General features: G+C 41.1%; 1 protein-coding gene across 3 annotated transcripts in view; it reads right to left on the bottom strand.

The window, feature by feature from the left end:
• Nucleotides 1-16,747, bottom strand: part of LOC130027195 (death domain-containing protein CRADD) — a 367,439-nt gene that overhangs the window by 219,957 nt on the left and 130,735 nt on the right. For 2 of the 3 annotated variants that reach the window (XM_056117855.1, XM_056117864.1), the window contains exon 4: nucleotides 15,067-15,370. In XM_056117855.1, the coding sequence (XP_055973830.1) occupies nucleotides 15,067-15,370 (304 nt within the window). Of the gene's footprint in view, nucleotides 1-15,066; nucleotides 15,371-16,520; nucleotides 16,632-16,747 lie in introns of those variants that run through there. The other variant, XM_056117870.1, reaches the window with a different exon arrangement.

Raw genomic sequence — 16,747 nt, 5'->3', positions numbered from 1 at the left:
GAAGCCAATTCAAATTCTCAATCTTATTTTAATATTCTCACTCAATCCATCTCCACTTCCTGCTAGCCCCCAACATCTTCTGATTTTGAAAGTGTTTGGAAAGATCTATCTTTGCTGAGAAAATAGAAAAAGAAATTGTTCTCCTAAACTTTTCATTGCACCCCTGGTCTTCAACTTGGGACTTACATTATTCAGAACATGTAAAAACATTCTCCTTCTCATAGGGCATCATTTTGTTCCAGGTCTGAAGTATAGAACTAATGCTATACAAAAAGAATGAAAGGGACAGAGTATGGCAGGTATCTCTGATTTTAATCTGATCTTAATCAGTTCTTTTTGGAACTGCCCCATATCTGGTGCCACAGAATTCTAAGAGGATTCAGGACTCAAAGTAGACACATCAATTCTGCATGAATTTTTCAAAGCCATGAATGTTTCAGCATATGTTAGAGAAATTCATATTTTGCTAATGTTAGTGTAAAACTACTTGAACTCAAGTGCCACATAGATGCTATTAGACCTATTTAAATCCCTTAGTTTTTCCTCTTTTGCACGATAGGTGTCTCTAAGTTCCCTTCCAGCTCTAACTTTCTGCAGTTCTAACACTAAAACAGGTTGCAGTAGGCAGGGTTTGTTTGCTCTGTGATTCTCCTAACAACTTCGCCATTACCTTTCCCCATTTGTATGCTTTACATATAAAAGGCAGACTTGAGAGATGCTTTAAAGGTTTTATATTTAGGCTGTAAACCACAAGCCTTGGTTTGCCACTTATTACATCTCAGCAGTATTATTTTGGTAACGGTGTCACCACCCTCTCTGCTATGGTGCTGAGCATAAATAGAACATGAACATTTCCAGGAATTGTCAACTTGGCACCTCTTACAAGGAGTTAAGATTTCTCTTAAAACTTTAACAAAAATAAAGCCTAGGACTAAACCCTGCCCCAAACTTCTTCTAGAAATTATAGTTCCTTCCAATTAAAATTTACCATTCGGAAAAGTACAATGAACTCTTTCTTCCCCCTTCTGGGGAGAAAAGTCCTCCAAGGAATTATATACATATAGTCCTTACTGCTCAAACTGAAGGAGCAAGTATAAACACAGCTGCCTATTAAAATTAAGTAAAGGCAAACATTCCTGCAGCTAGCTACCACAGCAGCCTACAAGTCTGAACGACATCCATAAAAAGAGAAAGCTACCTGGCTAAACATTTGGCTGAACTCGAAGGCTGCACCACCAGAAAAGCTGGTTATTGAAACTAATGGCTTTTGACAGCTTGATTTAAGAGCTGCCAAAGTGGGACCTGATTCCAGTATCAAGAACGCCAACACAATGATCATCTCCTGCTCACAGCCAAGAAGGTTTGGTCTTTTTTCTCACTCCGAAATAAAAAGGTAAACTGGGAGCAACCCAGGTGCTCTTGCTCCTTGACCCCAGATGGCCTCCCATTAGACTTTCCCACTCCAAAACAAAGAAAGATAACGTGAGGGAGGTGAGGGAGAGAGGTGCCAAGCAGGAATTAGTCTTCAGAGAATATATAGAAAGGATAAAGACAGCAAAGAATCCTCGGGTTGCATGTCTAGGAGTCTAAAAGGAGAAAGAATGAATTAAGGGGCTCTGGAACCATTAATTCAGAACTATCAAAAGAGGTTATCAGAATTATGGAGGGGAGAAAAAAATTGTTGAGATGTTTTCTAGTTTGTGAATGAAGGGCTTTGCCAGTGCAGTGTCAGGACTTCAACTTTGGTCCCACTGTGTGTTAACACCTGAACTATATAACTTCATGTCTCTGGGCTTCTATTTTTTCATCTGTGCAGAGCAGATAATAGTGTCATCTGCCAAGGCCCAACAACTAAGTACAAAGAACTTAGAACAGTGTTTGGCATATTAATAAGCCCCCAGTTAAATACTATGATTATTATTTTACTGATGTTATTTGAGGTTCTTTATGAAATGCAGAAAAAAATATATTTTATTTTATAGGGATCTCCCAGTAGTGCTTTGTGGCTTGGGGCCTATGACCCTTCAGGAAATACTCAGCTTTGTACTGCAGGCCTGATGAGTCACTGCTCAGGCTGGCTATGCACAGTGCTGGGATCCAGCAATGCCGAGGCAAACAGGTTCTATCTAATTCAAGGGTGCTAGGGGAGGACATGAGGTGCCAGGGATCAAACTAAGGGACTCACCCAGGCAAGGCGGGCACTCCATCCCCTTGACCTCTCTCCAGGGTCCCTAAGATTCATTTTGAATTACCATAAAAAATTATGGGCAGACCAGAGTATCTCACCAATTGACCCACAGTCAGTTAAAGCCAGTCCCAATCTCTGAACTGGCCATTTGTCTCCATCTTCTTCTGATCCACCCTCAAATCATCATCAGCTTTCTTTGGTTTGGAAAATGACATTTAACACTTTCTCACTGGCAGATCCAGCTCCATCTGGACACATCTACTGCGCACCAAGCAGAGTGCATGCTTTGTATTATAAACAATGTAAACAGGTAATGAAAATAACCCCTCCCAAATCTAAAATTCACCAGCTAACTCAAAACCTTCCAACTGATTTTGATTGATATATTAGACATATATCTATAGAGATATATATCTATACAGATATATCCTATATAGCCCCAGAGTACTAATTTTTTAAATTTTTTAATTTAATTTTTAAATTGAATCACAGTGAGATAGTTATAAAGTTGTTCATGATTGGGTTTCAGTCATATAATGTATCAACAGCCATCCCTTCACCAGTGTGCAGTTCCCACCATCAATGTTGCCAGGCTCTGTTGCCAGGCTCACTTGCGCTTGCTTGAGTTCTCTCTTTCTCTCTCTCTTCTCTCTCTCTTCTCTCTCTCTCTCTCTCTCTCTCTCTCTCTCTCTCTCTCTCTCTCTCTCTCTCTCTCTCTCTCTCTCTCTCCCTCTCTCTCTCGTACATTTAGGGGATATGAATTTTCAGAGGAGAGTCACACCTTGTATGGGATCCAAAATTCTAAAACATTCTTCAGCAATATTTAAGAGATTAAATAAATGAAAGGACTTTTTTAACTATAGATTTATAGCAAAACTATATATTCTTCTACATGTCCATTCCTACCACCCTCCCACCGCAAAACTTTTCAAGTACGTATGCAATGAGTGAATAAAGTGTACTGCCCCTAGGCAGCAGCTCAGATCCCAGAGTTCTCCATGATTGCTGCATTTAAAATAATATAGTGAGGTGTTTATAATATAATAATGTAGTGAGTTATTTACATACTTCTGTCATTACGTATGTGCGTGCCTGTGCTGTGCCTGTATGCGTTTAATACCAATGCCCAGAACCCATCTTCACAAATTTTGACAAGACTGGCCTGGGTGAAAACCTGGTATTGACAGATTAATTTTTTTAATGTAGTTATAAAGTAGTAAGCTACAGCAACCCTGATGATCACAGTCAACTGGCCCATATATCCACAGAAGAGAAGGAAAATCATAGTGAGAATTTCTACCAGAAAGAGAACATTAAAGCAATTTTTTAAAGTGAAATGGAGGCATCCCTGCTGGGAGAAAGCTGTCACATGGTTTGCTATTCCTAGAAAGAGCTGCAATTAGCTGCCAACAGATGCATTATTTCATCAGTCCCATAAATACTTGATAAAAGTCTTCCGCTCTTCCTTTATGTCTGCCTTGCAGGAGCAGGGGGAGAAGATCTTCTGACAAATTACAATACTGAGCTATCAAAATTAGCTTTTAAATTATTAAAATTAACAGTAATGAAAATAAAATATCTTAGTAACATTTTATCCCAGCATATCTCCAAAGCCCTTAAAATGTTCTCTCTTAAAATGAAAAGAAAGCATTAGTACATTTTAAAAGTCTGTTTCCATTATTAACACTACAGCATAATACAAACCCATTTCAAACCCAGTGGGGAGTCCAGATTGCACAGCAGAAAAAGTCCTGAATGAAGACTTGAGAGGCCTGGATTTCAATCCCAGCAATAAATTACATTAACCAGCTGGGAATCCCACATTGACTTATTCACCCTAAACTTTGGCCTTCACAGAGAAAATTTAGATGGCCTGTGAGACCTTACCAGTTCAAAATTATGGAAAACCAGGTTATGTCTCTGTCAGACTGACTTTGGTACATTAGCAAATAAGTATGATTACAATTTAGAAAAACTAAAATAAGTTATACTGAAAATTTGCTGGTAAATTTTATCAGTTCTCAGTCACTGTACACAGTAGTGTCAGCCTGTTAAGTATACTAAATGGGGCATTATCTTCTATCTGAACTAATTCAGATTCTATCTGAATCTGCCTTCTCCACTGAGGCCAGCTAGTAATGGTTCCCATCCCAAAGTCCCGCCACTCTTCTTAAAAGAGAGATAATGAAATGAAAAGCCTTTCTGTACTTTCACCAGATCCCCATACCATGATTATTTTCTTGGTATTTGTCTTTGCAATGACTCATTTTTTTCACTTAAATGAAAGCAAAGTGTTTTTAAAAGGAACATTATAAATAGAAAAAGTTATATATTACATAAATGGAGGAAGCTATTACCTTGCTACAAAAAAAGAAATGAATACAACTAAGTTCTAGCTAGACTGCCGCCCCAGAAAACTTGAAGCAATAGGACCTTCTCTGTTGTGGAGAGAACTGGAATGAGCTGTGACAGATTATAGAATTATATGTATCCAATGAAGGCTTTCCCTCAGAGGGGATCAGAAAAAAAACATAAAGAAAAAGGAACTTTTTCCTTGTGTGATTCGGTCTCATATCTGCAAATCATCACAAAGCATTTTAAGATCCTGACTGTGTGTGTGCACGCACACACACACACACACACACACACATACACACACACACACACACACACGTGGGGAGCCCAAAGAACTATGGCTGCCACAGCCTCCCAGCCAACCTGCAGCATGTGATCCCTCTCTCTGCAATCCAGCTTCTTTCCCAGATGGACCTGGGCTTAAAACACCACCTTTGGATTTAGGGGCACACTGTCCAATGCTCCCCAAGGCAGGAAAGCCTAACCCCAGAGAGCACTGGAATGATGGAGGTGGGGGACAATTGTCACCTGAGGTGCAACTACGGTGATGGTGTTGGGGACTTTCTGTTGATTCACTTAAATAAGTCAGATTTCCAGGGGACTCTGTGTGATTTTTTTTTCTGAGAAAAGAATGGCAAGCCAAATAAATCTGTGAACTTCTGTTGCTACCTGAAAGCTCTTCCTGGATGTCAGGACAGTCAGATCTCTGCTCTTCCTAGCAAGGTTTTCTCTGACCACCCCTCAGAACACACATGCTGTTTTTCTACATCGCACTATCACCACCTGATAATAGAGTCGGCTCATGATGCCTCTCTGCCCTCCGACTACCATGAGGAAGAGAAGAGGGCTTCTGACTACTGCTGTATCCCCAACACCTCTGCAAACGGTCAACAGTCAGCTTCTGCTTAGTTAAAGAATAAAACCCCATGGTTGGCCCTTCAAGTCTTTCTTGAGTGCCTGCCATTGAGCTGATCCTCAGAAATAGTATGATAGTCAAGCTGGGAACACAGAGAAGTCTGGGCTCTTACCACAAGAAGAGGTCTTCCTGCTGTGCTGCTAACCGTTGCTCCCTTCCAGCACACAGGATGCCACATAGTGGGCACTCCTGAGCCACAGAAGAAGTGACTGGACAGACCCTATGCTGGAGAGATCAACATTGACATGAACATGCGTGGAGTGAGATCAGTTAGAAAGTCTGACAAGGAAATCCTAAGCTAGGAATCTCCCTAATAAACCTGCTTTCATACCTAAACTCGTTGCTGTTTTTGCTCATTAATCTCCTATCCAACCAAGTAGACATTTCAGAGACAGACTACATCTTGAGATGGTGGTTGATCGGTCCTCAATAGTCAGGCCAGACAAGCTCTGAAACAGCAGGCCACACCCTGGAAAACAGGAAGAGCAGGTCAGCCACGCCAATGGCTGCAGAGATAGTCCAGGATGGAGGATGGTAGTAAAGGCCAGCCCAAGGGCAGGAGACTGAAGCAAAAATCAACCCCAGGAACACCACTCAAAAAAACTATAGCATTAAGGAGTCTGATGCTAATGTAGGAGGCACTGAGCTATGGTCCCCATCCTACTGGCAGTTTAGCACTGTAGCACTGTCTGTCCTCCTGCTGTTCATCAATTCGCTCGAGCGAGCACCAGTAACGTCTCACAACAAATTGTGAGACTTGTTGTTACTAGTTTTGGCATATCAAATACATCATGGGTAGCTTGCCAGGCTTTGCCATGCAGGTGAGATACTCTCAGTAGCTTGCCAGGCTCTCCAAGAGAGGTGGAGGAATCGAACCCAGGTCAGACACATTCAAGGCAAATGCCCTACCTGCTGTGCTATGGCTCTAGCCCAAATATCAGTAAAAGCATTTTAATTCCTAACAGTTCTACAACAGAGAGGCATTTCCAAACTTCCTTAATATTAAATATATAATTCAACAAGTCATTTTTCTGTTTTGATATAATAAACTCATCCTCCTCTTTGACTCATAAGCAAAGTACAATAGTGTAAAATTGTATAAATGAAAATATTAGGATGTAAGGAATACTTGTCCTTATTTCAAAGAGGATCTCTTGTCACAAGAATGATTTGAAGTGGGGCAGAAAGACCCAGTAGGTAGAAAGAACACAACTAAGATATCAACAGCTCAAATAATCAAGGCTTGATCTCTGAAAATACTTGAGATCTATCTTGGATGGATCACCAAAATCTTATCTTTCCCAATAAACTAATCATCAAGTTTGCTGTATCTTAGATTCATAGTATACCAGAGTTGAAATGGGTATTCTTGAAACCAAAACGTCACACCTTCACCAATGTGAGGCACGTTCTCTACTTCTAAGTTACATCTTTGGCCCCTTGGCCATTGGCAGTTTAAGGGGCGGGGGGGGGGGGGGGGGGGGGGGGAGGGAAGACTCTAGCCTGGGGTAGAGGAAGAGCAAAATTCCCACTCCCAAAAGAAAGGCTGTGGGGCTGGGGGGAAGCAGGGTTTCCAGGCTAACCTTTAAAAGAGAAACATGGCAGAGACCCAGTCCCAGAGCCAGGGCTAAGATGGTGGAACAGGGTGTCCTGGAACCCAGGAGTCACTCCGACCATGACTTGGGCTAAGTCTCACCAGCTGGTGAGCTGGGGTTGCCAGTAAGTGGCCTTTCCAGATCCAGGGGCACTCAGGCACAGGAGTGAGCTTGTCCGTACGCACAGGGCTGGGGTGTGAGTGGGAAGTCAGGCAGGAGGGCACAAGCCGGCCTCACCCAGATTCAGCATTGTGCTCAACTCCTCAATGCCCGGAGTCTAGAGATTGACTTCCAGCTGACCAGTGCTTCTTGCAAGACCTTGAGGTGCTGCACTTAACTGCCATGCTGGATGAAGTAATTTCATCACCATTATTCCTCTTTTGAAATAAGAGAGAGTCCTTATATAAGTGAGAAAAGTACAAAATCACTAACATCATATATATGTATATATACATATATATGTGTATAAATATGTGTGCACATATGTATATGTATGTATATATATGTATATACTGGTAACCTAGACAGATTTAGAGAAAATCAAAGATTTAAGATATATGTTTATTTGGGCACCAAAGAAATAACAGAGGGGTTAAGGCACTTGCCTTGCACACAGCTGACCTGGATTAGATCATTAACACTGCATTATGTACCCCTGAGAACCACCATAGTGACTGAGAACAGAACAGAGGGTAAGCCCTGAGGGGATTACACCAGGTGTGATCCCCAAACAAAACCCAAAAAAAGGATTGTTTAGTTGTTGATATTTAATGTTTGGGGATTTGCTAAAGGTGTAGTATAGAAGAGTAGAGAAATACAGCTCAATTTTTTTCTTAATGATTACATGTAGGGGCCAGGGAGATAATACAACAGGTAGAGTGCTTGCCTGGCACACAGTCAACCCAGGTTCAATCTTTGACAACCAATATATGGTCCCCTGAGCCCTTCCAGGTATGATCCCTGAGCATAAAGCCAGGAGTAAGCCCTGAGCACTGCTAGGTGTGACCTAACCCTTCCCCGCCCACCCCACCACCTCCTGTTATTCGTCGATTGCCTCGAGCAGGCCCCAGTAACGTCTCTTTCATCCTAGCCCTGAGATTATATTCAAGGCTATTTAGGAGAATGAGACCCATCATTGTTACTGGTATTTGGCATATTTGGTACACCACGGGGAGTTTGCCAGACTCTGTCCTGTGGGCAGGCTACATTCGATAGCCTGCAAGTTTGTCCAAAGTAGTAATGAGACAATAAGATGTCATAAAAAAAAAAGTTCTGATAAGATGTCGCGGGGCCGCGAATGTGGCCGCGCGGTTCCGGGATCTGGATTTTATAGTCTCTGAGATCTGGATTTGGATTTTATTTTAAAATCCGGGATCTGGATTTTATAGCCGCTGATGGGATTATACGGCGCCAGGGGGCCAGGTGGTGGGTGTGACCCCCGCCTACTGGAATTTGGAGGATCTGGGTGGAAGATGCTCGACTCCAATTCGAGTAGGCTTGGAGGTCTCGGTCCCGGAACCCGCTTGGCTTTGTCCCTCCCCCCACCACCTCCACCACCGAAAAAAAAAAATCCAGGATATCACAAGGCCCACCTCAACATCTCAGACCCTCACTTGCTCATTCTCCCTTTCAAGTGATATTGACCTCCTGGCTGACACCCCTGAGAACTTTCTGGAATTGGTAGCAGCTTTGCCACCCATCCAGCTGGGTCCCAGTGACCTCTACACCAACCTCATCCACAAGACGCCCTCATCCACATCTCCAGGCCACATATACTCATCAGACTTCACACTGCTTACACTTATACTTCCTGTCACTGGATGAAAATGCAAAGGAAAGAAAAGAGCATCACCCAGCCGAATCCCTCAGAGATTCTAGGGGTCTGGGGGTGAGGGGTAACTACAAATTTACTCTTAGCACAGCAAACATAGGAACAATGCATAGAAGCTCACCAAGCTCAATGGGTGAAAATAATAACACAAGAAGGCTCTACCAGTACCAACAAACTCTGAAAAGTACTAAAGAATGATTTTGGTGACACCATGTTGGAGATGTTTAAAGAATGCAAAGAAACAATGATACAGGTAGTCAGCAAAGCACAAGAAAGCATGAGAGCAGAAATGAGAAATCTATAATCAGAAGTGACAGAAATGAAAAGTATAGTTGATGTATAAAAACTCAATAGAAGGTCTGAGCTGCAGAATGAATAGCACCTGGGGAAAAGATCACTGAGCTCCAAGATGAGATGCAGGAAACGTCAAGAAAATAACAAAAGATGGGAGAAAAAATATCTGAAAATAAATGTACATGTATTTAATGTTTGGGGATTTGCTGTGGGGTGAGAATAAAACTCATCAGTATCCCTAAAGAATAGGAAGGCAAATTTGTTAAGAATTAAAGAATCACTTGATTTAAAGAAATCATAGATAAGAATTTGCCAGAGCTGAGATTAAGAGATCCAAAGAGTCTCTGCAAAACATTTAAAAAAAACACACACACAAAGACATTATATTCAGAATGACAAAAGCCAAAAACAGAGACAGAATACCAAAAGCAGCAAGATATTTTTAAAAGGAGCTTACATATATAGGAAGACCCATAAGATTGATAGCAAATTGATCAAAAGAAACTCTTTGAGCCGGAAGAGAACTGTGGGTTATAGTACAAAAACTCAATCAAACAAACACTTCACCACAAATTCTCTATCCAGCTAGATTATCAGATTTAAAGAAACACCCAGAGCCTAAGAAACAGAACACAGTTTAGGGAACTCTTACCCTTGAAACCAGTTTTGCAAAAATCATTAAAGGAGCTTCCTTATAACACAACACAAACTTCTCAGCACTTTATCATTGGGTACGGTACTCACTCATCGTTCATGTGGTTGCTCACTACTAGATTAGTAAAGGCCTAATAACTTCTAGCTTGCTCAGGGATTTTAGACTCCTTTAATAAAGAAATAATTTTTTGTTGATACTGAACGTTCAGTATCTTTTCTGGTGATACTTTTATAATCATAGACATTTTTATTACAATCTTTTATTAATTAATATAGATACTTACATATTGTCTATGATATATTCTAGTATAAAGTAAATATTCCCTTTTTATTATTAAACACACTTCTGGATTTTTATAGGCCTATTCAAATTTTCTCCTTAGGGGTCATAGTGATAGTATAAAAGGTAGGGCATTTGCCTTGCATGTGGCCAACCCAGGTTCGATCCTCTGCATCCCAGATGGTCCCTCCATGCATAGTGAGGAGTAATTCCTGAATGCAGACCCAGGAATAACCCCCAAGTATCACCTGGTGTGACCCAAAAAGAAAAAAAAACAAAACAAAACAGATTTTTCCCTTTATCCTTTATCACTGTATCATTGTCATCCTGTTATTCATTGATTTCCTCGAGCAGGGCACCAGTAATGTCTCCATTCATCTTAGCCCTGAGATTTTTAGCAAGTGCCACACTGGAGGCTCTTTCAGGGTCAAAGGAATGAAACCCATCATTGTTACTGGGTTTTGGCATATCGAATACACCACAGGGAGCTTGCCAGACTCTGTGTGCGGGCAGGATACTCTCAGTAGCCTGCTAGGTTCTCCGAGAGTGAGAACTAGACAATAAGAGGTCCTTTTAAATTTTTCCTTTTTTATTTCTTTTGGTTTTTAGGCCATACCAGGCTGTGCTCAGGGCTGACTACTGGCTCAGTGCTCAGGGATCACTCCTGGTGGGACGGTGGAGGGCATGAGAAGGGAAACTATAGGTGCCAGGCACGAAACCCAGGTCAGTAGCATGCAAGGAAAGTACCTTACTTACTAGACTCTCTCTCCAGCTCTAAAATTTTATTAATTCTCCTCACTCTTACTAAATTGTGTATTTGTACAATTAATCTATTTCACATAAAATGTTAAATGTGTTAGCACAAAATTTTCATTCATACTATTAATTTTTAAATATATATACTGTAAAAAAGCTTTTGAGAAAAATTTTATCAACTTATTGATTTACAATTTTGTGGAATTTCAGTTTATCTTTATTCATCTATATGTCTGTAGGTGTCACCACCTTCACAATTAACAAAAAAAACCCTCTCTTATATGTGGAATATAAAGAAAAATAATAAAAGAACAAAAAATTATCAGAGTCATCAGAACTGAAGATTTTGTCTAATAGAAGTGATCTTACATGGGGAGGGCTGAGAGAGAACCTCGAGTTAGGGAAAGGGGACTTGGTGTAGGGAAGCAGGCACTTTGGTGATAGATGTGGTACTGGAATGATGAATGCACGAAAAGTATTATTATTACTAATAGTATTGTAAACCCCAATACCTCAAAAAAAGTGGTTTTAAAAAAATGCATCCAGAATTCTAATAGACGGCAGCTAACTAGGATTCAGCACTAACTAAAGAGCTTTGTGGTAGGTCAAATTTTACAAGTGAAAAACACAAATCAAACACATAAACAATGAAACCAAGATTCTCTGAGAAGACCAAAACAAGAAAATTTAATTTTTTTGTGGTGCTGGGGACCCAACCCGGGTCTCATGCAGGCAAGGCATGCATTTACTATTATGTTACATCTCCAGCACTCAAGGAAACCTTTTACGTGACATAAAATCAGCTCATTCTTGGAGAAGAAATGATCTCTTAAGCAAAAGACTGATTCTCTTTATTTGTTCTCAAGAACTTCTAAGAGGACCACAAAAAAAAAAATCCAATTTGAATTCATTAATAATAAGGAAAATGAGTCAGAAAAGATTACTGCAGATATACACATATATATAAATACCACATTTTCCTGTAATCTAATCTCTAAATTTCAAAAATGCTTTTATGAAAATTTAAACGAACCAAAATCTGATACCCTTTCCAGGTTTTGCACACAGACACACACACTATGGCTTCCCATATTAAGTCCCAATATTATTTTTGTATTAAAATACAACTATCAAATTAATTAAACTTAAAATTTTAAATCTCGAATAAGTAGTTAATTAATAATTCCTTTAAAAAATACCACTTTTCTTATCCCTTTCCCACACACACATAAATATGTAATATACAACCAAAACTAATGGCATGATGGATTCTCTATAAAATGTGGCTTTTAAGAGAATGTGATTTTTTATTAGAATGAAACTTACACAGTGAAGAAGGGAATAATGAACTCCAAATTCATAAGTTATAGGTGAGTAGGGGGCCAGGGTCAAGAGTTTGAACAGGAGAAGCGGCCCAAATCTCTTCAAAGGCAGTGGTAAATTTATTTCTTAACCAAGCAGAGGAAACAGGTTTTCACTGTTATTATTTTCTATAACTAATTTATATTCTGCATTTTACTTAAACTACTCAATAGTTCATAAAAACTATTTTAGAGGTGAGTTTATAATCAAAGTAACCTGTTGGGTCCACTGTGGTACATCCAGTCCAATAATGAACAGAATGTTACCTGACCATAAACTACTTCATTACTTATTTGGTTTTTAATTTTATTTGGAGGGGAAGCAGTATTCCTGGTTCTGCACTTGGAATCACTCCTGATGGGACTCGAGAGACCATGTAAGGTACTGAACCCGGGTCAGCTGCATGCAAGACAAGCACCCTACCTGCTATCCTAGCTCTCCAGTGCCATTATTTTATTACTTTAAAATACACTATTTTTTCCTTAAGCTTCTCTGAAACTTTTACACCCAGTGATTGATGCTCAGGGATTACTCCTGGCTCTGCACTTAGGGATTATTCCTGGGATACTGGGATCTAACTCAGGTGGACCGTGTGCAGAGCCAGCACCCTCCCCACTGTACTTTCTCTCTGGCCCCTGCAAAGCAAGCACTTTAGTCACTCAGTATCCCCCAAGCTCCTGACCATAAAAATATGTTTTCCCTCACGGTGTTTTTTTTTCTTTTCCCAAAAAATTTTTAAAGGTGTGTCATTAACTCACTGACTGTGAGTTTTGCACATGATGTGATATAAGAAGACAGAAAATAGAATTGAATGCTGTAATCCTAGGACTGGGCTGGAGTGATAGCACAGTGGGTAGGGCATTTGCCTTGCATGCGGCCAACCCGGGTTGGATTCCTCGGTCCTTCTCGAGGAGCCCGGCAAGCTACCGAGAGTATCCCACCCTCATGGCAGAGCCTGGCAAGCTCCCCATGGTGTATTTGATATGCCAAAAACAGTAACAATAAGTCTCACAATGTAACTGGTGCCCGCTCTAGCAAATTGATGAACAATGGGAGGACAGTGCTATGCTACAGGTAAAAAAAAAAAAAATTAATGTTTTTTTTGTTCTCTGATTAATATGCAGGAAAGGATGTACTATTTATATCACCCAAAGTGGCTATAAAATTAAATCTTTTGGTTGTCACATACTATCTGTCAGCCTGTTTTGTTTCCAAATAAGTTTGGTCAACCAAGAGGAACCTCTAAATCAAATACCAGAAGAAATCGAATGCCCTAATATTTCTTTCAACAATTCCCAATTCTGTTATATATTCTGCTTTCAATAAAGTGATAGAAATGTTTGTGATACTTTAGTTACATTCAAACACCTAGAGTATTTAATTTTGTAAGGGCAATCCAAGCTGACTGTTCCTAAGATCCTTTTCAGAGACAAGTTATTTTCAATACTTTTTAAAAAAGTCTAAAACATACTGCAATTTGGCCAGACTAGAAAGTGAAGGTAGTTTTGCTTTCCATTGGAGTCTTTTCAGGTCCTCTTAAATTAACTGGTTCTTTCATGCTGATCAGATATTCTGACAGATGCCATTAATAAAACTAAGATAATCACAATTACTTAACAAATGTAGTATGAAAAAGCATTAAAATGATAAAGTCCATGGGACAAAAATAATGAAAGTGTTCTTTTATTTGAGGCCAGAGTGATAGCCCAAGGTCTTGCCTGGCATGCAGCCAACCCAGGTATAAGCCCCGGCACCCCATATGGTCCTGTGAGTAAGGAGTAATTCTTGAGCACCACCAGGTATGGCTCCAAAGCAAACAAACCAAAAACAAAATGGTATCTTATTATTTGATTTAGTTTGCAACCAAATATGTTGGTATTTATAAAGCAGCAGTACTAAATTCTGCTTTATAAGCAGTTATTCCCAAAGACCATGAGAGTAGTTTTACATCACTATAAAAAAAAATCTGAGAACACTACTTTTTCTAACTCTGCTAAAAGTCTGAAAATCAACTCTCAATGATCCTTCTTCTTCTTTGTTGTGTTTTTGTTGCCAGCTCAGTTCCCTGTTCCTCAATCTTTATAAAAAATTGAAGTGATGGAATGATCAAGAGCTTGTATCCTTCCTGCTGCAAGTCAGGCTAATCCCACCAGGACTATTTTATTTTCACACTGTCTCTAACATTACCTAAATTCACAATAAAACTCTCCTCAAACTATGGCCCTAACTTCAAACTATAGTCCTTGCAAATTTTAATGTGCTGGCTGTCTGAATGAAGCCAAATTAGAAAGTAAAAATAAATAAATAAAATAAGTTAAATTTTTTAAAAATTATTATCTTTTTAATCTAAGCCAGTCTTCCACATCATCCCCTTCTGCCATGAGAGACAAGAAGGGAACAGGTGTAGACCAGGCCTTCCTAGAGGCCACCTCCTCCTTCAGGAACCTGATCTTCCCAGCCCACTCTCCGGCACCCCACGAATCACTCTCAGCAGACCTAAATATTGCCTGTTTTCTCATCTGCACTTTCCAAAAGGTTTCCGATGCGAAGGGCAGTGATGTGACTGGCTCTCAGATGAGAACATGCCTCCCAAATGACTTGCCAAATTCCCTGAAAGTTCCCTGAAAGCAGTTCTAAAGCCTGTCTCTGAGCTCCCTCCTCACCCTCTCAACAGTTCTTCCCTGATCTTCTTAATTCCATCCAAACATCCTGTATTCCCAGTGCTAAATGCCTTCTCTCGAAATGTCTAACCCACTTCCAAGCCTAAAAGTCCAATGTCAAATTCCAAGAGAATTTTGGAGCAAGTATGAAGCAATACCCATCCTGCCCGCCTACCTGCAGACAGCTCAACTGTGGTTTCTGCTCTTGCCTTCTCCAGCTTCTCCCGGACCCAGGGAAAATCCTGCAGGGAATCTAGGAACGTGTCAAAGGCTTTAGGGCCTCTGGAGGGTAGGATATCCAGCAGCAGCATTGTTTTCCCAAAGCCTGTGGCTTGAGCTCTGATTTCTTGAAGATGGCTTTCTGTTAAGACCCCTTCCTGGTACAAATACTGAAGAACCAATCCTTCCACCAGGACCTCTGTGCCCAGTTCCAGGCGCAAAGAACGGAGCACTTGCTTGTCTCTAGCCTCCATTTCTCCCTGGGAAGAGGGGGGGGAAAAAGTGGCTTGGATCACAGAAAGTGAATGAACTCCCAAAGACAGTGGCCCACCATTGAAAGTCTGACAGGCCAGCAACATCTTTGGACCTCTGCAGAAGGCCGACCCATAGGGTTAATGCCTGGCTGTTAATACAAGTCAAATATATTTAATGTTGCCCTTTTTTGTAACAAACAACACTGAATAGGAACCATATTTTCTGCCCTCATTGGGATTAGCTCAGTTCCTTATTCTCCAAAGAGAGAGTCAAGATAACCAGCTTGAAAAGCAACTTTTCTGTGTAGATCCCAGGCAATATTTCATTTGCACATACTGGAGAAGAAATAGCGGTTTTATTTTAACCATAGTGTTGAGCCGAGGTGTTCCACCAACACAGAAACTGTCAATGTGCTTGTTCGTGGCTCTGGGCCATGGGTCTTTGCAAAACCTAGGTAGGGGATAGGGTCCAGAAACCCAAACACCCTTCCCATAAGGATCTTTTTCCCTGACAGCAAAGCCCTATGCACCTTCACCTTCAAGAGTAACATTTAGAGGCGTTTAGTTTGCACTAAATCAGATTCTATCTCTTTCCCTTAAGAATTCAGAATCACCATCTCCACAGCTGTGACCACACATGCATGGACATTTATTGGGACTTTTTCCTCCTTCTTGAACTAAGTCCCCACACCCGTTCTGTTCAGCTGCCAAGAGACAGGGATGCGTGTTATGTCCCAGACAGTGCACAAATGGTGAGAAAGGGGAGGTGCCCGGGTCGCTGGAAACCCCAGGCCCCTACCCAAATTCCAAGCCAGCCCACCTGAGCCCTAGCCAGAGGCGGTGGGCGAGGAGGGTGCACGCTTTGCACTGCCTGCGCCCTAGTGCAACTTTCTGCCTCTTACTGAGCGGGAGAACTGCTAGCGGTTTTCGGGGCATCCAGACCCAAGAAAACGAGTGCTGGGAATCTTTCTAAAAGCACACCGGGAAAAGGGCGATCCCCCGCAACCCCTTCCGTCACCCCCATCCCACCCCGCTCCGGAAAGCCCAGAGCAAATTAGGGGGTGGGAGGAGGGAGGCACCGCCCAGGTGAGAGTCTCCAGAGCACCGGGCCTTCCAGAAAGGATGGATACAGGGTATCTGATTTCCTGTTACTTACGTCTGCAATCAAGTATCTTTAAAAAAAAAAATTGAAACCGGAACCTAGACTGTTAGAGAATTTGTACTAGAAGCACCATCTTTGTTGAAGGCGAAAGCCCGCTACAGGAAGTGTTGCCGCCATGTTTACTAAGGGCAAGCACCGGAAGTCGTGCTTGTGCCATCTTCATTAGGGGCCATGTGTCTCGCTGAAGCCTTTTCCGCCATCTTTTCTGTGGGTAAACAATG

The sequence above is a fragment of the Sorex fumeus genome, unplaced genomic scaffold (assembly GCF_029834395.1).
Source record: "Sorex fumeus unplaced genomic scaffold, SorFum_2.1 ptg000003l, whole genome shotgun sequence".
NCBI classification, from domain to species: Eukaryota; Metazoa; Chordata; class Mammalia; order Eulipotyphla; family Soricidae; genus Sorex; species Sorex fumeus.
The sequence above is the reverse complement of the archived record's forward strand: the minus strand, read 5'-3'. Positions and strand labels throughout refer to the sequence as shown.